Source organism: Simochromis diagramma, unplaced genomic scaffold (assembly GCF_900408965.1).
Source record: "Simochromis diagramma unplaced genomic scaffold, fSimDia1.1 OVJJ01000545.1, whole genome shotgun sequence".
Classification (NCBI taxonomy): domain Eukaryota; kingdom Metazoa; phylum Chordata; class Actinopteri; order Cichliformes; family Cichlidae; genus Simochromis; species Simochromis diagramma.
In genome coordinates, this window is record NW_024387371.1 from 1,426,173 (window position 1) to 1,453,964 (window position 27,792).

General features: G+C 41.6%; 2 protein-coding genes across 6 annotated transcripts in view; both read right to left on the minus strand.

Moving 5' to 3' along the window:
* si:rp71-79p20.2 (zinc finger protein 704) overlaps nucleotides 1-10,891 on the minus strand; it is a 39,164-nt gene extending 28,273 nt beyond the window's left edge. The window contains exons 1-2 of one of the 3 annotated variants that reach the window (XM_040008317.1): nucleotides 10,406-10,891; nucleotides 8,535-8,770 (exon numbers count right to left, since the gene is read on the minus strand). In XM_040008317.1, coding sequence (XP_039864251.1) covers nucleotides 8,535-8,770; nucleotides 10,406-10,675 — 506 coding nt within the window. In that variant the 5' untranslated portion in view covers nucleotides 10,676-10,891. Of the gene's footprint in view, nucleotides 1-8,534; nucleotides 8,771-9,447; nucleotides 10,381-10,405 lie in introns of those variants that run through there. The other 2 variants (XM_040008318.1, XM_040008319.1) reach the window with 2 other exon arrangements.
* A 917-nt stretch (nucleotides 10,892-11,808) lies between these two features.
* The window catches only part of LOC120719245, a 43,119-nt gene continuing 27,135 nt past the window's right edge, over nucleotides 11,809-27,792 (minus strand). For 2 of the 3 annotated variants that reach the window (XM_040008315.1, XM_040008314.1), the window contains 8 exons: nucleotides 23,527-23,728; nucleotides 22,070-22,124; nucleotides 21,817-21,907; nucleotides 21,287-21,693; nucleotides 20,777-20,929; nucleotides 20,017-20,178; nucleotides 18,559-18,699; nucleotides 11,809-15,456 (listed from right to left, as the gene is read on the minus strand). In XM_040008315.1, the coding sequence (XP_039864249.1) occupies nucleotides 14,950-15,456; nucleotides 18,559-18,699; nucleotides 20,017-20,178; nucleotides 20,777-20,929; nucleotides 21,287-21,693; nucleotides 21,817-21,907; nucleotides 22,070-22,124; nucleotides 23,527-23,654 (1,644 nt within the window). In that variant the 5' untranslated portion in view covers nucleotides 23,655-23,728 and the 3' untranslated portion in view covers nucleotides 11,809-14,949. The remainder of the gene's footprint in view (nucleotides 15,457-18,558; nucleotides 18,700-20,016; nucleotides 20,179-20,776; nucleotides 20,930-21,286; nucleotides 21,694-21,816; nucleotides 21,908-22,069; nucleotides 22,125-23,526; nucleotides 23,729-27,792) is intronic. The other variant, XM_040008316.1, reaches the window with a different exon arrangement.

Here is a 27,792-nt window from a genome sequence, read left to right on the forward strand (position 1 = left end):
GTTTTGGATGCCATTTGCAAATGCACCGAAGCATTACGCAGCATACTCAGAACATTTTCATTTTCCTGCTGTGTTGTGCCAATCTATCTTTCACAGGAAGGAGCAGTAAAATTGGCATATTTAGCTTTGCCATTGGATTTTTACAATTTAAATGTATAATACTGTCAGACTATATGCTTTGGAGGAAAAAAACAAAAAAAACTTTTAACCTTGCACACCAGTAAACACATTTTCTACTCAAAATCACTCCTTGGCTTTTGAGTCTGCAAATCTGCAACTGCAATGCCAACAAAAACAATGTGAAAATTCCAGTGATGAGTGTGCCATCGTTTCCACACCTTATGGTTGGTGGTTTGATCCCTGGTCTGCATGCCAAATATCCTTGGGAAAGTTGCTCTCAGACGCATCCATCAGAGAATAAATGTGTGTGAACATTAGATAGAAACCACTTAAATGGAAAAAGCACCGAAAAAAGTGCTTGTATGAATGGGTAAATGAGGCAGGTTGTGTAAAGAGCTTTGGTAGTGTAGCTCAGGTAGAGTAGAAAACTGCTAAATAAGAACCAGTCCATTTACCAATTACGTTATTAAGGGTGTTTTCACACTTATAGATCATTTCCTCTGGGGGAGAATCAGCTCAGGAGTTGGTAAACTCTTCTTTTCACAGAGAGAAAACTCCAAGCGATCCAAAATGTGGCACTACAAACCATGTGAGAATGTCTGGTACGCTTACTGGCCAGATATGTGAGGGGAGGGAGCAACCAAAGTAAATACGAGAGGAAGGTGCTGTGGTCTGAACAAGTGGATAACATGAAGAATTTACTCTTAACATCCGTATTTACCTGGTAATATTGTGCAGGTTTTGTACGATACACAATCAATAGTGCTCTGCTAGCTCAAAAAACTTGCAGCATATACTGAGTCAGATTGAGGTCGGATCATAAACAAACCTCTCTGGAGCCTGTTTGAAAGCAGGCTGAGACCACCTTGTCCAAAGAATTTTAGTAAAACTGTTTTGGTCCATATCCGACTGTGTATTCACATCTACAAAAGCAAACTGCACAAAGAGAGAAAACAAATGAGCGTTTGACTTGATTTGATCTCTCTGACTGTCTGTGTTTGTTTCTTTATCTGTTAATTCCTCCTATGCCACCAGGAGTTGCGAGACCAAGTGCATCTTAAATCTCTGGGGGTTGTTATCTATGTCAGATATTACGTAATCATCATGTTGCCTAGAAATGGTAAATGGTAAATGGCCTGCATTTGTATAGCGCTTTTCTAGTCCCTAAGGACCCCAAAGCGCTTCACACTACATTCAGTCATTCACCCATTCACACACACATTTACACACTGGCGATGGCAAGCTACATTGTAGCCACAGCTGCCCTGGGGCGCACTGACAGAGGCGAGGCTGCCGGACACTGGCGCCACCGGGCCCTCTGACCACCACCAGTAGGCAAACACGGGGTTAGTATCTTGCCCAAGGATATTTGGCATGCCGCCAGGAGGCAGCCTGGGATCGAACCACCGACCTTCAAATTAGTGGCTGACCTGCTCTGCCACCTGAGCTACAGCCACCCTATAACATGATAGCAACATGATAAAAAAACCTTTATCAATCTACAGCACATTACAAAAGAATCCAATTGTCCATATAAGCTGATGGATACATTATAATCCCATGATGCTGCCGAATAACAACAACACAATGGGCTAAAATCATATTTTATTTTATTTTTTTACATTTAGACACTAATAACAACTTAGAAAAGCACTCTTATCATTTTCTTTCACAGCCAACAGCAAATGTAGACCAAACAGTGCTGCAGTATGGGCACATACCAGTAATTGTAATCTGGTGCAATTACGGGGGAAAACAAGTAAATAAATTGGTTACAAATAAAAATATTGGGTTGCATCCAAATACATTATGTCCCATGCAACGCTTCTGTGAGAATACAGAAGTTATTCTTTTTTTGTTGCATTTTCTATTGGCCCTTTTGCAAATCACGTGGGTGAGCAAAGGCCTGGGACAAACATCAGTGCAAGAAAGCATTCAAGAACCTGTCTCTACATTGATGCAGTGTCCACTTATTCCACAATGGTGATATATCTTTTTGCATTTTGTTTCTGATTCCGCCCGCATGTCAAAATGCATTACTTGAACCAACCCGAGTCTGTCATGCGAGTAACCAGCTGACCACGTCAAGGCAGGTGGCCATGTCTTGGGACAAGAATGTCTTTCAGAGCTTCAAATTCCAACCAAAATAGGGAAAGGCCTCTGACATTACTGTACAGAGTAAAGCGTTTTTTGTTTCTTCCAGCAGAAACTACCCCTCTCCAGCCTGCAGATGATTTGTTTTTGCTCTACACTCCTCTCTGTTGATTTGAACTGGTGGGAGTCTATGTGCAAGTAGTGTGGGCCACATAGACATTAGGATGCAGAGATCTAAATGATTGAAAGTATGGCTGCACCTGACTAAGAGTTGATAGGAACAATAACAGTTGTGACAAACCTTATGCTTGTATGGCAAAAAAATTGAAGATGTCTTAATAAAGCTGGAATAAACACTAACATAAAAGGGATTTATCTCTGAAAAAAAAAATAACAGAATGATAAATAATCTGTAAAACTTCAAAAGTAACCTTCCCAACACTGCAACAGAGAACGTTAATGACTCAAGAGGGAAGGATATCGAGGGAATGATAACAGTTGTTTAGATAAAGCAAAGTTAAGGGAAGGATGTAATGATACACAGGAAAGAGAAAGGTGGCAGTTGTCAGTGGGTAGGAGGGGATTGCACAGCTGGTGGTTGGTATAAAGAATTGGGCAGAAGGACAGAGAGACTGACTGAGGAGAAGGAGAGATAGTTGACTTTGGAATCTTTAAACGCTGCTGAGGCAGAACAGGAGGCGTTATGTAAGCATCTATTAGTGTGTGTGAGCAAGCGATAAAGCATTTTTCTGCAGCCTTGCCAGAGCTGCGCAATGAGAGTTTCCTTCCCTCGTGATAAGCATTTCTTTCCCTGTCCTTAAGGCATCTTGCCCGAGGACGGATGTACACTATAAAAACTGACATATACACTAGCAAACACGAAAAAGCAATCCAGGCCTTTTAACTGAACATGTATCCGACACATAATATAGAGAGCAGTGTTTTTACAACAGAGCGCTGTTTGCAGAAAACATTCCTGCATGCCTCCTACGCTCCTCCTCACTTATGAAACTGAAATGAAATTTTGCCTCTCTTCTTCACCGCATATCAGGAGATGATTAATGTCTCATTAGAGCTCTGTACACATACACACACGGTGCAGATTCCCCCCATTAGTCTGCGCTTCTTCCAGAGACCTTTATTAGTATTAAAGAAGGAGTGATTCAGAGACAGCCACAAAGGTGCACCCTGAAAACTTTTTACTTTGATAGTAGATCCTCATTCCTCCGTGCCCCTGTCAGTAGACAGTAAAGCTGCATAGTTAGATGATAAGCTGTCTGCTACAATCCTCTGGGGTTATAAATCACCTATGTAGCTCATAACCCAGATCCTGAGGCTGACCTAGCAGACATTCCAGATGCCTGCTTGCATCCTGATCTGACCCTCCCCGCTTGCATGACTCCATTCATTGAAGATGACCTTTAACCCCTGCCTGTCAGTGCAAGAGGTTTAACCTCTTGTACTCTGGAGGGAAGAAAGGAGGCTACAAGCAAGGATGAAAATGTACCTTCTAATTCAGAAGGGATTTTTCAGACATTGATTTTATAAAAAAACAAACATTTTTAACACACAATTACCATTTAAAGTCCTAATTATAAATGAAATCATGTTTGATTTAGGGCTGCCACGATTTGTCGACTAGTCACGATTACGTCGACTATCAAAATCGTCAACGACTGATTTAATAGTCGACGTGTCGTTTGAAGCTTTGTAAGATCGCAAAAGACGCAGAAGTAGCAGGATTTAAGAGTGTAATAACGGACTGAAACAGAAGATGGCAGCACTGCATGTACAAGGATGCCAGCTGCCGTTAAACCCCGAAGAAGAAGAAGAAGCAGCTGTGTCCCAGAATTCATAGCGCGGCCCAGCTTAGTTTCCAACAATGGCGGTAGCTAGTTAGTTTTAATATTACTCTTATTATTCTTTCTGGGTCACAAAATAAACGTTTAACATATTTTCAGGCGAGAATGTAGCTGTGTAAACCTCAAATATCGGCTCAGTTTATCAGGACACCACATATTTTCAAAAGCGCTCCGACGTTTTCGGAGACGTCTGTTACCCACTAGCTCGATAGCTAGCCGGGGGCTAGGTCACTAGCGCCGTGAGAACACCGGACTCCCGGCAAATTGTTTTCAAACCCACCGCCGTCTTTCGCGACTCAGGTTAAATATATATGAGTCACTTAGATAAATTAAAAATGTTGTTGTTTGGCTTTTTTTTTTTTTTTTTTTTAGTATTTTATTTGTTCCTGAGTAAATCGGTTTGGCTGAGATTAAAGTTATAGTTTTTACACAGCTGAATAAACGTAAAGCAGACAGCTGATTATCAGAAGTGTGAGATGCTGGAGAATATACTCCGGTGTCCTGTTATATTTTAGATAGCAAGGAGTTTATTAAACTTTACCGAAACAATCTGCAAATTTCATTAAAATTGAATAAACTATCATCTTGTCTTTATTTTTAGTTAGCACCTTAAAAGCTTAAAGCTGTAAGCTAATGATAGTTATATAAGAGCAGATGCTGCTGGTGCAATAAGCTGTAGTTTTACGTCCAGTGGATGATGATCTGATTAGTCGACTAATCGCATAAATAATCGGTGACTAGTCGACTATCAAAATAATCGTTTGTGGCAGCCCTAGTTTGATTGCCATATTTTGAACAATAACAACAGTACTATTCAGCATTAACCAAATTTAGCAACAGATGCAGCTGAACCGGCACAGCGAGTTTGTTTGGACCAAAGACAGGGCAGATATTTTTTTTAGCTTTTTAATAGTAGGACTGACTTTTAAGTGTGGTCGTATTTTGTTTTTCAGCATAGTGCTGAGAAAGACGTGATTAAAAATTGCCACCCTGTCTGCAAAAGACAGGAAGGAAATCCCTTCACAAGTACTTCCCACTATTTAAAAAGAATCAAAGTTACTTTTCAGCTTGCTCAAAAATGGGAAATATGACAGTTTGCCAGTCTGACTTGTTAGCACATTGCCAGCGATATAAACTGAAGCTATCTTTGTAACCAACACTACATGTTGTCCTGTTGCTGCATGTGTAATGTGTGTTTTTTATGCGTTTTAACAGCACTGCAATAATACTGATAACGGTCGTCACTTTCCTCACTTTAACACTGACATTAAATTTTTTTAATCTCTAATTTGGAAACCCTAAAATGTCATTTCAAGGCAACTATGCAACTATATCTCCCTCAATCAGGGCGAAATGTCAGCACCCTGAATGTGGGTTAGACACCTCCACACTACAGTGGGGGTGGGTTAGATGTTCCTCTGACCTTCAACAATCACCAGTAATGTCTCCTTTGGGAGAAGTGTATTGGTAATGAGGTGGATGAAGGGGGATTGAGAGGTGATGAACTACATTCTGCCTGCTCGCCAGACCTAAAACCTGCTGGTGATTCTTATACAGAGTGAGTCAGATGCCGGTCAGTAATTATGTTAAAAACAGACCTGTGTTTTTCCCTCCTGGTGTCTTGTTTATGCTGATTCTATGTTTTCCATTCATGTTACCCTACTGTGGTAACGGTGTACCTGACCAAGGACAGATAAGAGAAAAGCTTTTCATATCGCAACAAAACAGCCCCGCCCCCTTCACTTCTTAGAGCTCTTTTAATGTTCATTCAAACTGGTCTTTGTTCTGTTATCAGGGTACTAGATCTCACACTGATGACTACTGACAGGTTGACGTGGTATACTTAGGATGTGGGTGAAAGGGAGACTTTGCAGAGCGAACATAAAAAAGAGAGCTAAAAGGAGACACACAGACTAAGACCGCAGCTGACAAGACAGGTGGGAATGTTTAAAAATGTGCTGCAGTTTGACTATGTTTAGATGACCATAACCATTTGTGCCCAAGTAAATGTGCTGATTCTTCCTCTTCCTTCCTGCAAGATCTTTGTCCAGGCTTGTCTAAGGAATAGTGACCTACTTTGCGGCATTTGCAAAATAACAAGACAAGGTGTAAAAGTATCAAGTCGTATTGAAGAAACAATATGCAACTGACAAAGCAGTTAATATAAAACACACAGAGGACTGAGTGACACCTTTAAAGTAAGTTCTTTTTAAACACAGTTAATCCTGTCCCACACTGAAGGTATTACCCAAGTCGGTGGAGAACCAATGAAAATAAATGGCTTTGTTGACATAATCTAACGCAAGGCAAAGAGTGCTACAAATGCACTGGGGGTTACACCCACATAGACAACTACCACTTTCCAACTGTGGCCAACACTAGCAGAAAAAACAGGTATCTTACACTGCAGCGCAGTGCTGTTACTTTGTGAAGGTCAAAGCCAGATTTGTCAAAACCAAATTACTGTGAGTGGGTTTGTGTGGCAATAAGAGTTCCCTTTTAAAGTGCTCTTATAATTTGTGATGAATACCACATGCATGCACATCTGGGTAACAGAGAGAGCTGAGATGAGCCAAGAAAATCAAACAAGCATTATGAGCTCTCCTACATCAGTACAAAATTCATTTTACGTAGAGATATATGTATTAGCTACCAAAAAATAAAATATTGATAATCTCATATTACCAATATTATCTTGAGAGCTGGAAGTTCAAGTTTCAATACTTTCTTGTGTTTTATAGAGCAAACAACTAATGAATCAATCACAGACCTAGTTTAAATCCAAATATGAATAATGACTAGGTAAACAATTTCATGGAGAGAGAGAGAAAGGAGATTCTATCACCAGCAAAACCAGTTGGAGCAGAGTAGAGACTAGAAGTTACTCCGAAAGGTCAATGGAGCAACAAAGAGGCCTCGCTAATATCACTGCGCAGTTATATAATGTTATGCAACCTCTTTTAGCCACTGCATAGTGTCAACCCAGACTATGTTCTTGTGCCTTGTGGAGATAAAAAGAAACATAAATGTTTCTAAACTGAACAGATCAGTAAAAAAAAAAAAAAAAAAGAAGAAGAAAAAAAGAAAAAAAAAGAGCCATTTTGTCTTTGTGTAACACTATCACCCTGGTTTTTAACGCACGCTCAGTCTTGCATGTTCCCAGGAGACACTCCCTCACATCATACATGACCAGCAGCACGTGAAATTCATGTGATGATGAGAGAAGGACGGAAAACAGTAAATGTGCGCTGTGCAAACCCCCAGACCCATACAAAAACGATGCCTGCTTACTATTTGTACCGATGAATGTTATTACATTTGCAGAAATTATCATACAGAACCTCTTAAAGAACTGTGACATTTGCATATAAACATATTCAACAACAAGGTGCTCAGTTTTTATACAGCTAACAGGTATTTCAGCGTGAAAGTGCAGTCTGACAGGCAAACAGTTTTTGGACACGGACAATAACCCCAGCAGTTGTATAAAAAGAAGGAAAATGCTCTTAGGCACCACCTACAGCCTCTCCCAGTCCGCTTTAACTGTTACATAATCACTTTAGTGCAGTAGGCTTGTCTCAGGGTGCACGTTCTGCATGTATGTTTAACGAAGACCAATCACAGAAGGCTCTGGGCAGGAATACTCATGTGTCTCTGTGTGAAAATAGTGTGAAACAACTGGAGGAAAAGCAAACTGCAATGCACATGAAACATCTAATAAAATACACTCACTCGCACACACAGCAAAGGTGCATTTTACTGCCTGACATACAGTGAACACATCACGCTGATATATCACTAGCCCGTCAAGAGAGGGTCAACAAAGATGGCATTGAGCTTAGGTGCAATCAATACATTTAGACATGTGAGTAGTAAAAAAAAAAACTTTCCGAAATCTAGATAGTGGAGTTATCAGCGAAATGCACTGTCACTATTTCATGCAGTCTCCTTTTCACTTGGTCAAGCGCTTGAGCAATCCTGGCCCTCATAAAGCTTTGGCTCTTTTAAGATGAGTTTCGAAACCATTCTGGATGAAATACCAAACATGCAGTCAGTTAACCAGCACGCCCCCACACCATTCATGCCCAAACCACTGTACAGTTTTAGCCAGATGTCGAAGCATTGGCAAGGAACAGAAGTCCAGAGCTGTGCATGAAAACTGCCTGCAACACTTTTATCACCACACATTCAGTGCCAAACTAGTAGTGGGATGGGGGCTTAATAGAGGTAAGAGCACAAAATCTAGTTTGATTGTTTACAATGTGCTGCATAAATCTATAGCTACAATCTATTCACATATGCCCAAGCTTGTGAATGAATGCAAAGATAAAAGTAGGAAACACATCAGATAACTATATTTCTTGAAGTTCTCTTTCATGCAACAAGGAACACTAGAGAAAAGAAAACCAAAGATTCACCAAGTGTCCATGACTATAGATGACATCAGCCTCTCCATACCTGTTTCTGGGGACAGGGATGTGGGATGATGAGAGGGAATATCTCTCTGTCTGTGATAGGATCTGCCCTTGCGCTACTCTGAAGTTGCTGGTTGGGTCTGGCTGCTTCCCGGGGTTTCTGATGTCCAAATGCATAAAGCCACCTGGCAACTGCCCGTTTACACCCAGGCAGTGAGTGGGGCTTGCTCTTTTCAGGATCCCCGTAGAACCTGTGTCTTTTTGGTCCAACAGGCCATTCTAGAAAATGCAGCAAGAAAAAATTACAGTGAGTTTATCTCTGTTACAATCAGGCCTCGATTAAAAACATTAAGTCTAGCAATACCATTAAGTTCTTATCTAACTGAGCATTACTGTTTTTCTCTGATTTTATATATATATATACATATGGGTACAAGCCAGGGTATGCTGTTTTTTAGTGTAACCGTTTGCCTTAAATAGCAACTTCTTTAATTTTTCCTTCCTCTCACTTAATAAACCCAAGGTTATTGTCCTCTCCACTGGACATGAACGCTGCTGAACCAACCAGAACAGAAGCAATCCTGGGTTAGAATATGGTTATCATTTCTGTTCCTGCCACCTAAATTACAAAACAACACAAATCTAGAAAAGTAGCTGTGTAAATCTGCTAAATACACATAACTGCCAGGTCCAGTGTCCAGTTTTGTGTATTCTGCGATGCAAATGGAAACTCTATTGAATATTACATGATAATATATGAAAATAACTAGCACGTACAGTGTAAAAGTAACTATATGCCTCATTGTGTTATATATAACTGATTAACCACTAACTTTATAAAATGTTACAAATATACTTTGGCAGTCCAGAACTGCTTTCCACATGCTTTTTTCAGATTTAAAAAAGTTTTTAAATCTGAGGTGACAGAAATAAGGGCATGGCCACGGACACCAGACCTCTGGGATTGTCCTATGGTGTCTGCCACTGGGATGCAGAGTATCCATTGGGTTTTGTGGGTTGTGGGGTGGGGCTCCTGTGGCTCTGGCTTGTTCTGCTGGGACAATCAGATTGCGATCTTGGGAATTTGGTAGCAGGGTGCACTATCCTGCTAAAGAGAAGCTGCTGCAGCCGGGGAGGGCCCATACTGTTACGGGGTGTGCTTGGTCTGCAAAAATGCTCCAGCCGGCAACAAGTGTCAGAGCCGCATTCATATGAATGGCAGGACCCAGTATTTCCCAGCAGTGCTACATTGTGAGGAGATTATTTTGATAAGTTGATGTCGTGGTTTTAATATCGTGAGTAACTGGCATATTTATTATGAGATTTATTTGCTGTCTGCATAAAGGCTCACAATTTAAATACAGGCACACACAATGCAAGTACAAGGCCGACGCAAACAACAACAACAACAACAACAACAACAATATATCACGTGTCTTTACTGTTAAGTCCGTGGCGTATGTGTAGTTAGAGTTGGGCCTTCCCATGTCGCCAGGAAGCCCAAACTGTAGCTTCACCCTTAAGTTATGGGGGAGGGGGGTTGGGCTTGTAGTTTGACGTCCCTGCCCCCTTTTCTGTAAACTTTGCAAAGAGTGAGCCGCCATTAAAAGCGGTTACAGTACGATGGAGTTAATAATGATAGGTACGGGCAGGAATTGAAATAACGGGCGCTTAAAAGTTATTTAAAAATAACGACACAGTAGTGACGTATAAGCCTCACAGTCGCAACCGTTAAAACGTAATAACAGCACATGAAAATGGCGTAAAATGTCAAAACTTTGAAGTCACACAGCTTGCAGACATGCTAACATTACGTGGGCGATATTATCTTGAGCGGTAACTCGGGTATATGAAGGGACTTTACCGGCTAATGGAGTCGTGCGCACACGCGTAAAACATCTCAACTGCACTTACTTTTTCCACGTCGTTCAACAGCCGACCACCCAGAGACAGCCCGTTCCCTTTTAGAGGGGTCCTCTCGCTTTTAATCTCCGCCGCCGAGCCGCCGTCCATTACGTTTTTGTACGGCACGGCCCCGTTTGTGTACGCCGACATGGAACCGGTTTTTTCCACCGAGGGGACCCGGGTGTCGCGGAGCACCGAGCGGCCGGTCCGACAGTTAAAGTCCGCACCGCCAGCTCCTGTCCCAACCGACGACTTCTCCACAATATATTTGGACTCCATATTCAGACAAGGCGAGCAGGAGAAAGAAAACCAGCTTTCTAGAAATTTTAGTGCAAATTGCTGGAGTCAGATACATTTATTAGGATTGTCGCAAGTTGATGGGAACTGTCTGTGTCTTTACTTATATCCTAGCCTACATGTAAAGTTTTCTACCACTGCCGCCGCCGCCGCTGCCCCAAAAAGCCGCCCGGTCAGGAGGATAAAAGATTGTTTTGCCTCTTTCCTCCAAACGGCTGCCACGCCCCCTCTGCTCCACTCCTATTGGTGCTCTGCATATATAAACATTACATTCTGGCACGCGTCCACCGCAAAGCTGCAGGTGATTGGCTAGTTTCACTCTGTCAATAACATTTTTTTCGAAGCTAAGTACTGTGGGTGGAAGAGAGAGAGGGGCGTGTTCTCAGTTTACCGGCCGGTGTCTGTCGACGCTGAGCCGGTCTGCGAGGGAGGCGAGGTCGAGAGAGTACAGGAAAAACAGCGTGCAGGCCTCAGCGGCTAACTGCGCATTTATAATTTTGCAATTCAAATGGCACTTTAGCGAGTTGCAAACTATTACACCTGAACTTCTTATTGTAGGCAAGTTATTATAGAAAAAATGCATACACTGCTTTCTCCTTATAAGTGACTTGGCCTGCATTATTGGGGAAATGTATGCTAATTCAAAAGTTAGCATTTTGGAAAACTAACACCGTCCGGACACAGTAGCATGAAACACTGCAACTCACTGCAGTAAATAAGGTCATTTGCAGAAGCAAGGTACAGATTTATGGTGATTAATTCAAATCTGCGTAAGCTTGACTTGCACTGCATTGCACGAGAGGTTTCAGGTCATATTTCACCGATTCCTCTATTTTTATATGTCGTCCATGTGTCTGCTTCCTTTTTATAAAATGCCTTTTGAGTGTGGTCGGAAAGGAAAAAAAAAGATTTCAGCAACCTTTCTTCATTTAGCATAGCTCCTGTTATTGAACGATACAGTACACCTCCCAGCTGTTCCTGCTGTATTGCTTAATTTCTCACACAAAAAAGCATTTTCTTGTAAGCTGCACTTTCAAATGAGAGGCCGCTGCAGAGCAGGAACCAGGTGTAGTTTGAAAGCTGTCACAAAGCAATGAAACTACAGGCAAAACAAACACTTTCTGATGTGCCACTTTATTAGAAAAGTAAAAACTCACTTTAATATTTTATGAAGGTTAATATAAAACATTACAATCTTCTGCATACAGTATCTGCACTGTCACACTATATTTTAATATATGAATTATTTTGAAACTAAAACCTGTGCTTTAGGAACATACAACATTGGCTACAGCTGTCACAGCAGTATTGGCCCATATTTATATAAGAAGACAATTAAGAAACAGGGTCTGTATCTGCATGGAAAGCATGAAAGATTTTGCATCCACAAAGTACAATGTGTCTGTGACAACCATCTCTTTTTTTTCAACAAATGTATACTGTATGTTACATTGCAACAACATCAGAACAGCAACAGTGTATTTTACACATTTACATCATCATACTGTATTTGTGCAATGAACATCTGTCTCGATGTGTGTATAACAACCAAACATATCCATCAGTGCTTTTTTTTCCTCTCGGGATAAAGGAAATGTGACACATTAGGTGACAGCCAAAGAAAAAGGATTAAGTGCGATAGCGGCTTCCAGCCGGCATTGTTTAAGGGAAGCTTCAACGGAGCTTGTTAAGCGTCTCAGCTGTTGGCCATTTCTCACATTAGACAATAGTTGAGCCGAGGGTGCATTGTTGATATCGGACTGGGGTTGGCGTGACCCACAGCCTCTGCCCCCTTCCTCAACCTCCATTTCGCTCCCAGTCCCTCAGAATAGCACATCAAACACCTCACCTGCACAGCGAGGGAGGAAGGTGAAGCTAAGGAAAAAGAGGTCTGTATTATAGAATGAACACAGCTGGAAAAGGGAGCATTATGCAAGAGCTGACCAAATGTAAGCAAAATGTGCTTCCTCCCCTAAACTGGAGAAGCACATGGTTGAATGTTGCTCTCTGTGCACACACTAGAGGAGAAAGAGGAGGAGGAGTGTCCTGTGGGTCTGTGTCCATTTGCAGTGAGCCTCATCCAGCTTTATACTGCGTGTGCACCCTCACCCCCCACCCCCTCAACATGACACTTTCTTGCTCCCCCAGAGCAGAGAATAAACACAGCTCTACCCTAAACTCCCAGCGGCTCCTCCCTGTTAGCTCTCTTGCTCTGCTTTGCTCCTCCAAGTTGTTGCTTTGGAAAAACTGCTTTGAGTCACATGGCAAAAAAGAAAAACAAAAGTACAACAGAAAAGATTAACAAACAAGATCAGTTAAGTACCACAATATTTTTCATCTCGATATATTAAAGCATGCACTTTTTTTTTGACCAAGCAGGAAATATTGCACCAACAACATAAACATACTGTTTTTATGGCAGTGGTATGAGCTATTCAACCAATAGAATTGTCAGTAGGTAAGAAAAAATAAACAGTGCATTAAAATACAGAGTGCATTTGTTTTTACATACTTTCTGACATTATTCATTTAATTTACTAACCTTACTAAACCTGTCTTCTCTCTGCATTTGGTCTCACAGTGAGATCAAATACATCTTTTTACTCTCAGCCAGCGAGCAAGTTTGTATCCCTCTTCACTTCATATCTTTATGCCCATTTATTAAGCCTCAAATATTTTGTTTTTTCCCCTCTGTTCCTTTTTTTTCTTCAATGTTTCCCCACAGCTACATGGGAAAGACATTGTTTATAATGGAAGCAAACTCAGGACAGAGGCTGGAGACATGGGTGGGGAGAGGGGCAAACTTCCAAAAGACACTCGCTGGTCATTTTTATGCCCAGCTCTTTATTTTCCTTGGAGTCCAAGACTTCTGTTGCTATTTCAACCACAAGACTTAAATCTGGTAAGCTACCGGGAGCTCTGGGTTTAACTTAAGTCCAGAAAACGAATCAGAGCTGTGCTCTTTACGGCACAATAATGCACAAATAAGCCCAGCAGTCCTGCAGCTGTCCAGCGCTAAATTACAATGGTCATAAAATCAGATGTTTACAGTGCCCAAAAGATATGACATTAACTGCGCATGATGAAGCATCCTGTATTATTTTGGACACTCTTTCACTTCCTCTTTTTTTTGAAAATATTTTTCTCTCTGTATTCACAATAATACTGTAAAAGTCTTGCATTGTGAAATCTATCATCCATATGACTCTTGGGAGATTCTTGCACAAGCCATTCAATACCCCTGACCTGATCACTTTTCCCTGCATCACTGCCAAATATGTGTGCATGTGTGGGTGTGTGTGTTGGGGTGTGTCAACATGCCTCTAGCTACAGATGTCAAATTTAGGTGGATTTTTAGCTAATCTCTTCATTCAAGTGGAGGTTACACTATCGAGCCAAACATATGCGTCATGATTATTAAGTGGGCTATTACCAAAAACTGCTAAAAAGCTTGGGTTGGATAATTTCTGAGGACAACATCCTTCACATTTAAACAGGTCTACAAATCATAAGCCAGTATTTGGACACAACACCTCAATCGCGTCTTCCAGGCAACAGGTCGGCGCACAATGAAAACCTGTTTCGAGTGTTTATTTTAGGGAGAGATAGCACCGCAAATCTCTGTGACATCCATGTGCTTAAGAGGAGGCGTGTACATGTGTCTTTGTGTGTTTGTGTGTGTATACTGTGGACAATACGTTACAGTGTGCCTCACATTCCTTGTACAATATAGCCAGTTTCACTGCTACTACTATTTTTATCTGTTTTTAGTTGCACAATGCATGCACATTTCTTTATATTATATTTTATTATACTCAGGACAGAGTATAATATATATATATATAAGTGTGTTCTTCTGAGGTTGTGAGTTACACCACATACGCTTTAAAGAGTTTTCATATAAAAATAAAGATATTATGGAAAATGTTGCACAAACAGGTGAGTATGGTGAGTGACACAGCAGATTGAAGATCTCTATCCCAGTTTTATTTGTTTGTTTGTTTGTTTTTTCAAATGATTTTAGTCCATATTTGGGCTGGACTAGGCTTAGGCTGGTTCTTAAGTACAGACCAATCAAAGGAAGTCTGAACCTGGATAAAGACCCTGTTTGTACCTGATTTCAACACAAAATGGATCCTCATGTTGTTTTACTATAGAGGGCCTTGTGTCTATGTACAGCAACCTGTTGTTCTGTAAACAGGAAAATCTCCAGACTCTATACCAGTGGGTTCTGGGCCCTTTTGCCTGTCAGTCAGCTACAGGCCTGTGACATACATCTCCATGCCATCATTGAAAGTAAAGATGGTGGTAGTGCTGTTGCCCCCTTGTTTCACATCACTGATGGTCTCATAGAAGTTTTCCCCACCAGGCAGGCCTCTAGTAGGAAGGGTGCTTGGTCCTGAGGCCTGAGGTGCTGCTGGTGTTGCCTGCTGCTGCTGCTGCTGCTTCTTTCTCTTCAGAGTGGCACTACCCCCAGCTGTGCTGTTATTGGTTCCCCCTTGCTCACGTTTCCGGTGTGGGTCGATAGTCGCGTATGCAGGGTCTGACTCAGCCACTGGGGAAGACCAGGACCTGTCTCCTACAGGCTCGTAGCAGGGTTCCTCCTGCGAACGTGCTTGGCTCTGGACTCCCCTACCTCGGCCCCGAGAACCCATGTTTCCTCTATCTCCACCAAAGGATCGTGGGAGGGTCTTGGCTCCATTGTGTTCCATAGGAGGTTTCTTTTTCTGGGTTTTACATACGATAGAGTAGGTGTCTGCAATCTGAGAACACACACAGTAGGAGAAGGAAGAAGTTGTTAGTTAATAACGCTGCGCTACAACTCTATCCTGTAGTCCACTGATGACAGCTCCTTAAATAGAAGCTATGTGTCGGTGAAAGTCTGTAACCACACTTGCACTGGCATTTAAATAGTCACCTCTTTCCCAGTTTCTGAGTTATCTTTATGTAGCTCCAATATTTTTGTAATTACCCGTTTTTGTCCACCTCTGTACGCATTCCAGATATAAAGGTATAATTTGTGAATAAGTCGTTTTATATATACTACAGGCTCAGACAAATAATAGTTGTCTGAGCCTGGACTGTGTACGTATGCAACAGTTTGTGCATGTGTTGACAGAGCTCTGCGCTGTGACCTGACCTATTTTTTTTTTTTTTTTTTTTTTTTTCTTACAGGGCAGGATAAGAAAGAGTAAACTATGTTATCAGTCCGTTAAGTTCTAGGCCGAGAGGCAGCATTAACTGTGCAGTGGACGAACCTGTTAAAGTTTCACCACGACTGCTTTGGCAACAGAAGTATAGTGTGAAAGAGCTGGATCACAGCCAACTTGCAAAAAAAAAAAAAGTAAAAAAATAAAAAAGCTTTGTGCTCATTAATGGACTTTGTTCTCGTCTTATTTGCTTATGTGCATTTTTTTTTTTCGTGCTCTGCATGTGCGTGCAGCATGACTGCATATGCAGTATGAGTGAGCTCATACTGCATACGCAGATGTCCGAATGAGAAAATCGGACATCTAGAATTTGCCACTTAAGGCCATGTGTGAGGTCTTATGCAATTTTGACACAGAAATACCAGAGGTCACAACACTGGTTTATCAGAATTCCCCACAATAGAAGCATAAGAGCAGAGGATTGTGGGACATGGTCTTGTTTACCTTCCGTGTTCACAGCCAGGCCAGCAGCTCTGATCTACTGGCCCTGAGAAACACTGGCTATGCAAACTCTTGTGTCCACCCCCACACACAAACACACACACAAAGACATGTACACGCTCACACGCGGAGCAAGATTAGTCTTGTTTTTGTGCACTCCCAAACAACTGAAACCTGAGAACACAGAGACAGTGCTCTTTGTGCGTGTGCTCACCTTGCATTTATATGTCTTACATATTTACCGTCCCTTTGAAATACACTTTAAGTGTAAATCACTTTCACTGTCTCTAAATCTTTCTCTCTCTCTTCTGTTTGTTGGTTCTATCTCTGAGAGATTTCAAGCGATGCACACTCCCTCCCCCCGCAAATCTCTCTTTTGTGACCTTTTTGGATAAACAAAGACCCTAGCGTATGGTGTAAGTGTGTGCAGCCAATGTGGTGTGTGTGTGTGTGTGTGTGTGCCTGTGTGTGTGTATGTGCAAGCGTATGCACACGTGTGCACACAGAATTTGCAGCTCTGCTGCAGAGGAAGGAAGTCACAAGATGATGGGGATTTCAAAACTGGGCTTCGTATCTGCAGCTGTTGAGGAAGCCTGCACATTGTATGTTTTCTTTTCTCCTTCCTCACCCAGTACTCCTTTTTGTTATGTTTCTGGCATTGCTTGAACACTCTGCTTAGACCGAGGCTTCGCTAAGTCACAAATTTATTTTCTGCATTTGCTGATTTGCAGTGGAAACAGCCATATGCATGATGCATCTGTGTGTGATCAACTTTATGAATAGCAGATATGGCGCAAGTTTCCAAACAGTCTTCTAGCAGTTGATATTCATCTGGTAAGACATGTTTCATGCAATGCGATTGGTTGGGGAAGGCAGCGCCTCCTAATAGCCACAAATGGAGTGGAGCAGAAGAAGAGAGCGCCAGAAAAGAGGAGGAGATTTAGTCGGGAGTGGAAATCTAACACCTTTCGACGACTGTAACTGACAAACTCTAGAGGATACAAAGTATATGGGCATGTTAGGGCAACTGAAAACAGAAAAACAGCCGCTAAAAAGAGAGAAAAGTCTGTAAAAGACAAAAAAAAGAAAAAGAGATAGCAGGATGCATTCAAGGCCAGCTGCTCTATGTATCAGTCTGATTTGCAAAAAGAGGAGTTAAAGTGAAGCCAAACGGTGGACACGTAACCTCTTCGTCTCCAAATACAGCATTCAACAGCATTGTGTGGCTCAACACAGGCGTAGACAAGAAACTTAGCAGTAGCTTTAAACTTGTCAGGACTGCTGCTCTACTGTTCTGAACATGCCTACAGATAGACAATATGGATACAACCATACTTTATTTTAGTTCATCCTTTTTTCCTCATCCTTAATGCAAGAAAGTTTTATTTTGTTGTCAAAATTAAGAAACTATTACTGCACAGAAACTATCCCTGGCCTGTTGAAGATGATAGAAAAGATTGGTGAATGGAATGGAAAAAGAGAAGTTGTGTTAAACACAGACTAATTATAGACAGGGGTCTATTTCGGGAATGCCTGTCCATCTAGCTGGACTGACTCCCCCAGCCCCTCGGGCATAACAGAATTTCCTACACAACTTGCAATTCTCTCAGCACTTCATTCTGTATCCAGCAGAGAGAAAAGATGAGACAGGGGACCGAGAGTGGAAAAGTGGGGGTGGCGTTGCTCTGCAGAAACGCATGCGGTGGAGTATCTGACATGACTGGCAAAGCGCAGGTTTCCTCCTTCCCCCACCAGACATATGCTGACATATATATACATCCCAGTCGAGGTCATGGTCTTGGATTGATGAAGCGAAAAAAAACAACAACCAAAATCTAGCATATAACAAGCATCTCCATGAATGTGAAGAGATTATTAATTATTTCAGGGCAAGCAATACTCATGTCTGATCTGTCTGCTCATACTTTCAAGGCAGATAGATGAGTGGGGGGAGGGGCTGGAGATTAGGGTCAGGGTTTACGCAAGCAGGGTGTTGGATCCATGTCACGTAACCTTTGCCTGTAAGCAGAAACCTTGTATGACAGGCAGGTCACAGGGCAGCAGTACTATGACGGCATGCCATATCAGATGGGCGCCCCCTTCGGTAAACACAGCAGTAATCAGAAACCTGTCTATCTATCCATCTTCTTGTAGCCCTTACTTTTTAGTAGTCCCTCCCTCAGCTCCCACCACATACACAGACACACATACTACCTCCTTTGCAGCTGGAGGCGATGGGTGTCCCTGTTCATTCTCCCCAGGTGGGTGATGTGGAGGTGGGTGCAAGGTGATGATGTCGTTGTCCTCTGGAGGCTTCCAGATGTACTGTTCCCCATTGCCCATGAACACTGCTTCCTGTTAGGAAAAATCAAAGTAAGAGCTCAGGCAAATATTGCATTTACAATCTTTAAGCGCTGCAAAAAGTACATCTCACAACATGTAACAAATAACAGGCTTTTGAAAAACAATTCTATTTCAAAATAAGCTGTATAGTTATTTTTGAAAAATGCTTTAGAGGTGTAAACTAGTGCCAAGCAATGGATTCTATCTGGAGTGAGTTAATCAGTTTCTCCTTGTTGTATGGCCAACTCTTCCACAAGCTTTTATGCAAATCCCTTCAGTCAAAGACATCCTGCTGACAGACAGGCAGACCCACTGACACACAGACAATGCCTCCGAAAACACAACCTCCATTTAACTCTGCCGGTAGAGGCGATTTTAGCAAGAGTTTAGGGAAAACAGCTAAGAAAAATCTGTGTTTTACAAAATTACAGGACCTTCTTAAACTTCAATTCCTACAACTGAATTCACAGTTGCATAGATTCGATCAAATTATGTGAACAATGCCATTCTATTTGTTTCTATGCTAAGAAACAAAAGACGCGTGGGAGACTAACACTAAAATGGACGCAGTAACTACTGGTGATGAAAAACCAATTAGAAATCATGTAGTGGTGTGTACACATGTGATCAAGGATGATTAAACTTTTATATGTTCCTCCTGTTCCTCAGTCAGAGTGAGTAATAGAGGCCTGGGCAGAGTAAATGGCTTCAATATGTGAACAATATTTATTCCCACTCTGGCTGCTGGCTACCTGTTAGCCGTTTCTAGACAGACTTGCTGATAGATTCAACAGGACATATATATTAAATATATATATACACACACACACATACACACAAAGCTGGGCAGCCTGCCAAACTCTTACATAATCTATTTTACCACCCTTTACTCAATATTACTGCGCTGCACAGCAAAGTGCAAAGGAGGGAAAGAGTCACACTTGCACATGCATTTTTTAAACACCCTTAAATAAATCTCCTTAAAAACACAGTAATAGCCATCCCCATGCTCATAGGTGTTTATGAATACATCCCAACTGGCACATGCAACAATTTTAATAAAACAAATACAATTAAGATAGGATACAAAACAATAAAAACAGAACTTATTGAGGTCAGTGATGTGGTGAACGTGATCACTTCTGCTGTTGTTTCAAATTTTTTTAGCAATCCAAGAATACTAATCTTCAATCTGATTTTAGAAAGCTGTTTGTTTGTGGACAGTGCCCCCTGGTGGTAATCAGACAGCCTTACAGTTTGGAGAAGTGGGTGGATAGTTGGGCGTTATGATGGGTCGCATAGAGCATTCTGATTCAATAATTTCTCTACCTTTGGGAAGGAGTGAAGGTGAAATGGCTCCAGTTGTTTCCGTGGAAACTCTTGACTGCGATGTAGTGGAGGAGGACCAGCAGAGGGTGAATCGCTCACGCTCGATTGGCTGTCTGACTGGCTGTCGGCGCCGTTGTTTTCCTTCCTGTTTATCTTGTCAACCTTGAGGTTTTGAATCATCATTGAAAACATTATGTGCAGTTTTAATAAAAGTTTTTAATATAATAGACGATTTTAAAAAGCAGTGTAAAAGATTGAAAGCGAACTTCTTTACTCAATGAATTACACCAATTTTTAGTTAGTGTGTTTTCTTACTTGCACAACCTCCACTACTTAACATTACTACAGTGCGATACTTTAACCACCACTGATCATATCACTAACAATCTGCTACCCTTTTTCCTGACTGATTAGTGTCACGCAAACACATACTTCTGTAGAAACAACATCATGTGACATGACAAAAACATCACCTATCACCTAGTACCCACCATAAATACATTAAAAAAAAAGTTTCCATTAGTCACAGTAGGTAACAAGATACATGAATGTACAGCTGAATCTGTGTCCTTTTATTACCTCAGGTTGGGCTTGCTGGAGGTTTTAAAGTGAATGCAGGTAAATGATTAAAGATTTACTCCTTATACTAAACTGACTTAGAATAGTTCCCTACTCATAGCTTTAATGAGGGAAACGCCACCTCTTTAATTTTAAAAGATACCAGCTTAAAACACTGATAAAAACAAATCGATGTAATTACCTTTCTAAACTTTCGTATAGATGCATACTCGGCTAAAGATGGATCTTGAACAGCCAGGGAATTCACAGAAGAGAGAGGTGACCTACTGACCCCACTTGCTCCATTACCTCGTCCCGTCATTGGTCCATTAATAGTGTCATTCCCTCTGCCACCCTGGGAGTAAAAAATATAAAATGGGAACAGAGAAAACATGTAAGCATTGCCTAAAATTATTAGCGTCAACCATCCAAAAACACACACAGACACACAAAAATTACATGCAAAGCACCCTAAGCTAATGTTGCATGAACAAGGCAATGATGCAAGCCATCTATATGCAAACAAACAGTGATTTTAGTTGTAATACTGGTTCTTGTGTGGCACATTTTATTTCACGTGACTAATAGCTGCTGTTAAACCGTTTAGTGCATGTACCTCCCCAGATGTTTTTCGGAGAAATGTATATGAATGCATGATTGCTCGTGAGCAAGTTGCTTTATATTTACAGCTATTTAAAATGCATGTACGTACGTTTCCGTGCCCGTTTCCACTCCGAGCTCCGCTGGCATGAGTAGAGGGGCTTTGAGGAGCCCTGGCTATAGCTGGAGCGTTGGCTGATGTGGTTGGTGGGGCAGAGGGTACTTTTGGGCCTTCCCGGACACCTACGCTTTCATATAGGCCATCATCCAGGTAGTGGGTAGGGGTGGGGTTATTGCGTAGGCCCACCTCAGTGTAGGTGTGATCTCTTGCTTCGCCTCCTCCTCCTCCTCCGCCTCCCCCTTCCCCTCCCGTTTCCCCTTCTCCCCCCTGGCCAGATCTCTGTGGACTGGTGGGGATCTGGGGGAGCTGTCGGCCGTGGGAGGGCCTCAGATCCGTCTGGGAGCGGCGACTGTGGAGAAGCAGGAGGTCCATACTAGCTGGACGGCTCTTACTAACAGCTGCGCAAAAGAGAAAGATGAGGGAGAAGCGGAAGGAGATGGTTGTGTCATGGCTGAAACAGTGTAACGGCTTATTGTAGTATATCATTTATTGTCACTTAAGAGCTGTTAGCCACCACTTACAGTTTCCATTGCAGGGAAAGCGATTGATCTCATGGAGCCTGGTGTCAGATTTACTCATGGAGTTGAGTTTTGGGTGGCGAAGGGTACCCTGCTGTCGTGCACACATGGACTTGTTAATACAGACGTAAAACATGCAAACGTATGCATGTGCATCTGTACTTAGCTTAGAGGAAAAAGAGCAGTGGCAGATAGAGAAGTGGAGAGAGGAAACGAAGAAGGGAGGAAAAGATAGAATAATGAAAAGATGTCTCACCATATTTACAGACGTCCCTTTCTCCCCGGCCGGAGGGTGCTTGCTTTTGCTTTTCCTGACACAAAATCAAAGTGAAGAAGGTCAACAGAAGCCAGTGGACAGAAAGAGAATATACACACACTCAGAGCAGATAGATACTATCAGCATCCAACTCTGGTTAGGGCATAAAAGTCCTCGGTTGATAACAAGAGCCCAGTAAAACATTGAACGAGCGTGACTCAGGCTTTTTTGCCAAAGTGGAGAATGACCTTCACTGCAATTTGTTTTTCAAGATAAGAGCAGGCAAGCTCACAATTATTAATATGTTGTTTGCTTTGTGCCGATTCTCTTTGCAATTTCACGTTACTTTCCTCTAGCATTAACCTCGTGAAGCAAATGTATGGAGTGCACTGTGGATCCCCGGAGGCTGTATCTATAGGAAACAGTTGATATGGCTGAGAGTGTGACGAGAAGACAAGAGCTCCTAGGTGCAGGTGCAAATGTGACAACAGTTCTACCCCCATCTCTGAGATCTGAGCTCTTACTGCTGTGCTGCAAAACAGAGCGCTGCAAACAGGTGCAGAAACCATACACTGCACCTTCTTATTATGCAAGTCGCTTAAAATAAATCTGAATATAAAAGGTGCCACGGGAAGTTGTGGCAGATCCATGTCACTGGAGCTAGATATTATCTCCTCTAGTAAGCTGGAAATCTTTTGTTCAAACATATGGCCATCATTGCCCAAGGAAACCACGAGAAGAGAGCTCCCCTTGGAGCTTTTCATAATAACATGGCACAGCAGAAGGGTTTAAGGTAAAAATGACGTGAAGGCATAAAGTCAGATCCACTGCAATCTTTGGAATTTAAAAGAACCTTACATCTTAAAAATCAGAAGCTTACATCTTCTTTACAATTTAACACTACTGCAGTTATGTTTTCATAAAACAAACGAGGTTCTCTCCACATGCTTGTCTTTGTATACCATAGCAACAAAACTGCAGTGCCTCTGATTGGTCTCTGAGGGCTCGGCAAAAAAGTCATAGGCTGTTCCATTGCTCCTGCCTGGCTCAGAGTCTAATCCTTTGTAAACCGTGGGGTGTCCCATTGCTTTTGCCTGCTGAGTAGTTTGCTGGAGAGGGATGACGTGATCCTGCTCTGACTCTGGCCTGTCTCGTCAGTGTCCTGTAAACATCATTTCATCTGATCCGACACTCGCAGCCATTAACATTCATTAGCGCCACTCTGCTCAAAGCAGGGGATAAATGAGATGGAGAGGAAGGATGTAGAAGTGAAAAGAAAGGAAGGAGGAGAAGAGTTCAGAAGAAGCGGAGACACATAAAAGAAAGAGGGGATAGTGAGAGTAATTTGGGAGGGCACTAAAGCAAGAAGCTGCAAAGATCATAAAACTGGCCGTTCATCATTTTATTCCCCGGCCTACTTATACCACATTTCAATGTCACGTGACCACAAATCATACCTTTGGCAGCCGACGCAGACAAGGACGATCAGGATGGTGACCACGAAAGCAGACGCTGCTGCAATGGCTCCCAGTAGAAGCAGGTTTTGGTAGGTAAGGTTGTCTTGAGAGCCCCCTTGTCTTTCCATGACACCCACTCCGTTTTGCTCACTTCCTTACTCAAGCTTAAACTCTTCTGCTCACACCGTCTGCTAAGGAAAACCTGCAGAGATAGAGGAGAAGGATAAAGCACGCGATACAACATATGAGTGACATGAGAGATAAGAAAGCAAAATGCTGCCTAGAACAAGGTGAAAAAATGTGCGTGTGTGTTTGTGTGTGTGCTCCTGGTTTGCCTCTGGCTCTTTGTCACTGTCTCATTCTGACATATCAGTTTCTATTTTTGACTCAGTCGAATAATGCACAGAAAATAGAACACCTTACAAAGCAGCGGCTACGAGCACGCCAAAAATTGTTTCATCACATTCTTTCTTTTTGCTGTTAAAAAAAGATCAAATGATACCGTAACATTCATTTGACTAGCCATAGAGATTCTTGCAGTTAGTTTAACAGGAAAAACCAACTGAGCTCCCAAGAGTGTGGCCTCACTGACGGAAGGACCAGGCTCGCTGCTGCTACACTCCATTTGCCTGCAGAATTCTTTTTCTCATATCACAAGTGGCTCAAACACTGACGAGCAAAATGTTTCAGTTTTAATAATGAAGTGTACGACATACAAGGTAGGATTTTCACTTCAGGTCTTTTTATATAATTTACTTCACAAACATACTCAATTTGATTTACATAAGCCTTAAATGAGATTCGTTTTCCAAAATGTGCTGCCTACTATTAGGTTAAAATGTGTTAATATCAGCATATTATTAAGTATAGTACATCAACAAGGTTGCAGTAATGACCAATTTTTATAATAAATTGAGTATTTTACAAACTAGGCTGAATTTATTTTATACCTGTGCATTTGTGGGAGTACTTCTATTTGAAAGTGGTACGGAGTACAGTATGTAGTAAAGGAAAAGTTAATTCTTCCTCCAATTGCATTTCTGTGAATATATTTTTATAGATGGACTGCATTCATAAACTTTACCGAACAGTACAGAGAGAGGTGTCGGGGAGACACAAACATCACGGTGAGATGAGTCAGATATTTCAGTGCTTTTACCCTGTCTGTTTCCTAGTGCGGTATATTTAGGTTCAGCCAAAGTGACAATCGAGGAAAATGATCAGTGAAATTGCAGCAAGCTGATATAACCTACTTTCTGTATGCTCTATTAAGGATACTGATACGCTAACTATTTAATTACGCTAATGATCTTTAGCTTTTAGTGCACTAAGCTGCAGTATTGGTTTTATTCCAAGCAGAATATTTTAGTGTTTTGCCCAGTTAAGTTATTTTTAATATAAATGAACCTTACATTTCAGTTACTACAGGACAGCCTAGCTTTCAAAAAGAGACTCACACTTTTGACGAATGTCTTACTTAATGAAAAATGCTAGATGCTTTTTAATGATATTTAGTGCTAACACTAACTTTACCAGTACTATATGATCAGTACAGTTAACATACACATACCAGTATAATGTTTTTATGTTGATATTATTATTATTATTATTTTATTTTTTTACTAGAGGCTGACTGTTAGTAGCTCTTTGCCAATATACTGATACTGCAAAGAAGACGAAATGGGACAAACACATTTCAACCATGTTATGAGTGTTGTGGTTGCATAGTGTGTCCACAAAGGCAACAGCCAACTGATCCGAGCAGAGCTAGATGGACCAAAGTAAGATTATTTCTATACTGCATACACACATACACACATCAGCCAATATATGAGATCCAAATCCAAATATCTGCACTGGTATCAGTTTCAAAACTCGTATATCGATTGGGCTTTATTTTTAAGTATATTGTGTCTTCACTTGAACAGAGTATTTATACCTTGTGCTAATTTACTTCTTTCATCTTTAACGGGCCACATTGTTGCAAGCTAACCCTAGAAGTCAGCTATGGTTATCTAGTTAGTCTGCAGTGTTAAGTTATCAGTGTCAATATTTAACACGAACTAATGTCTACTCATATCTTAAGTAAGTTAAGTGAACATCTAAGCTTAATTTTGCAAAAAGCTGCTTCATCTATCTCTAAAACTTGAACTGAATATAGTCCAAATATACTCGGAATTACTAACTTATCAGTACAAGTTATTAGGAATAAGGCACAGAAGCGCACACGAACACACTATATGCTTTGCATTCTTCTAGAAACACAGACAATGGCATCCATGCGGTTAAGGATTGCATCCAAGTGACAAAGCGTACAGTGCACAGAAAGAGGTCATGGCAGGCTGTATACAGCTGTACATAATGTGTGTGAGAGAGTGATTCTGGAACATACCACCACAGGATCTGGCTCTGGCTTTCTGTTTCTTGGAGATAAAACTACATCTTTTCCATGTCCTCCTTTTTTTCATCTGTCTCTCTCTCTCTCTCTAGATCTCCTTTCCTCTCTCTCTTTCTCTATCTGTCTGTCTGCATAACCCTGCAGATATGTGAGGCGATGCACAGCGAATGAATTAGCAGAGCAGAGGCCTCAGACAGCCCTTTATGGAATAGACAGACAGGCAGGCAAAGTACATCACAGTGGAGAGAGAGGGGGGGGGATGAGGCAGAAAATGAATGAAGGCAAATGGTAAGAAAGAGAGGTGGTCAGAAACGGGAGCAAATGAGTGGAGATGAAAGGGGAGAATGGTGGAAGATATGCAAGAAAATAGGGGGAAGACTGGGAAAGAGGGGAGCGCACTTCAAACGCGAAGGAGGAACGAGGAGGGAAGGGTGCAATAAACAGTGGGGGAGGGAAGAGAGAAAAGAGAGTGATGAGACCAGGAGGATGAGGACAGCAGAGAAATGCCGTGGAAGCCTTAGAGAATGTGCGATCTACGCGGGAGTATGGAGGGGGGCGCAGAGAGGGAGAAAAAGGAGTCGATGAGAAGGAGGTCATCAGCGGTCTGTTTCTGCCTGCATTTTGTCAGCCCCCTTCTGAAATATTCAGAGGAGAAACACATACGACGGGTGTGTTTCTGAACTGCCAGCGAACACAATGCAAGACGGGAGCACATGTCTAGCAGCATACTTAACAGTACGCGAAGCTCACAAGTGGTGAACAAGCCTCAGAAGGAGGAGGAGAGGCAGTTCCTGCACGACACGCAACGCCCCTGCAGCATGCTCAACAGTGACACACAGTTAGGGTGCAAGAATGTTTATTCCAGCATCTGTCTTCATTTCAGAAGATTACGTGTAACATGATGACAGTGATAATAACAGCATATTGAGAAAGATGACAATGGTGGTGATAGCCCTATTGAGGCCCGCTGCTGGTGATTATAATATAGATGTCAGCAATGATGATGAAAGGTGCAGTAGCTAATACTGATGGTAATGGTACTGATGATAATGAGTAAAGAGGTCAAAGGGATTGTTACAAAGACACACTGAGGTGCGGATGCAAGCAGCAGAACTGAGAGAGCAGCAAGCAGGATGCAGCGGTGCAGCACAACCACAGGGTGGAAGGTTTCCTCTGTGTGTCTCTGAGACTCACATACACACACACAAACACACACATGCACACACAGAGAACATAAAACAATTTCTGTGTTACAAATGCCAGTATTTGGATTGCACAATCACTTTGCAAATAAAAAGTCAAATCGACACACTATTTAACCCTCTAACGTGCAAATGGGGTCTGGCAAGCTTGTGCAGCCTTGTGATTTTGCAATATCTGCTTAACTAAAGCTAATTATAGATTCCACTTTTAGTTGCTTAAAATAGACTGATGAAAAAAAAACATCAGCAAGTTTTTCAGGTGTGTGGAAATCTGTTTTAGAGACCAGCAGAGGAAATTTATCAGACTCGTTTCTGCAAATGAATAACTACAAGCATTTTTAGTCATTATCCCTTTAATTAGATATTAAAAAAATCATTATCAACAAGCTACTTTATGATGTTTTTTTTACTATGAACCGACCTCTCTTAGATTGCAGCACTACATCAAAAGTGGGCTTTTTTGTAAAGTTTAAAAATAAACATAACCTGGCTCACTTGCATATCTAAGATGACATTTATATTTCTCTTTAAATTGTGGATTGCATCATGGGTTGTTATACAATTTTAATAACTTTCAGTAGTCAAGATTTGTTGGGTCAGCTTCCTGTGAAGGCTAGCTTTAACCCCTCATTAGGCAGGGAACCATGTATGCTAACATCAAAATTA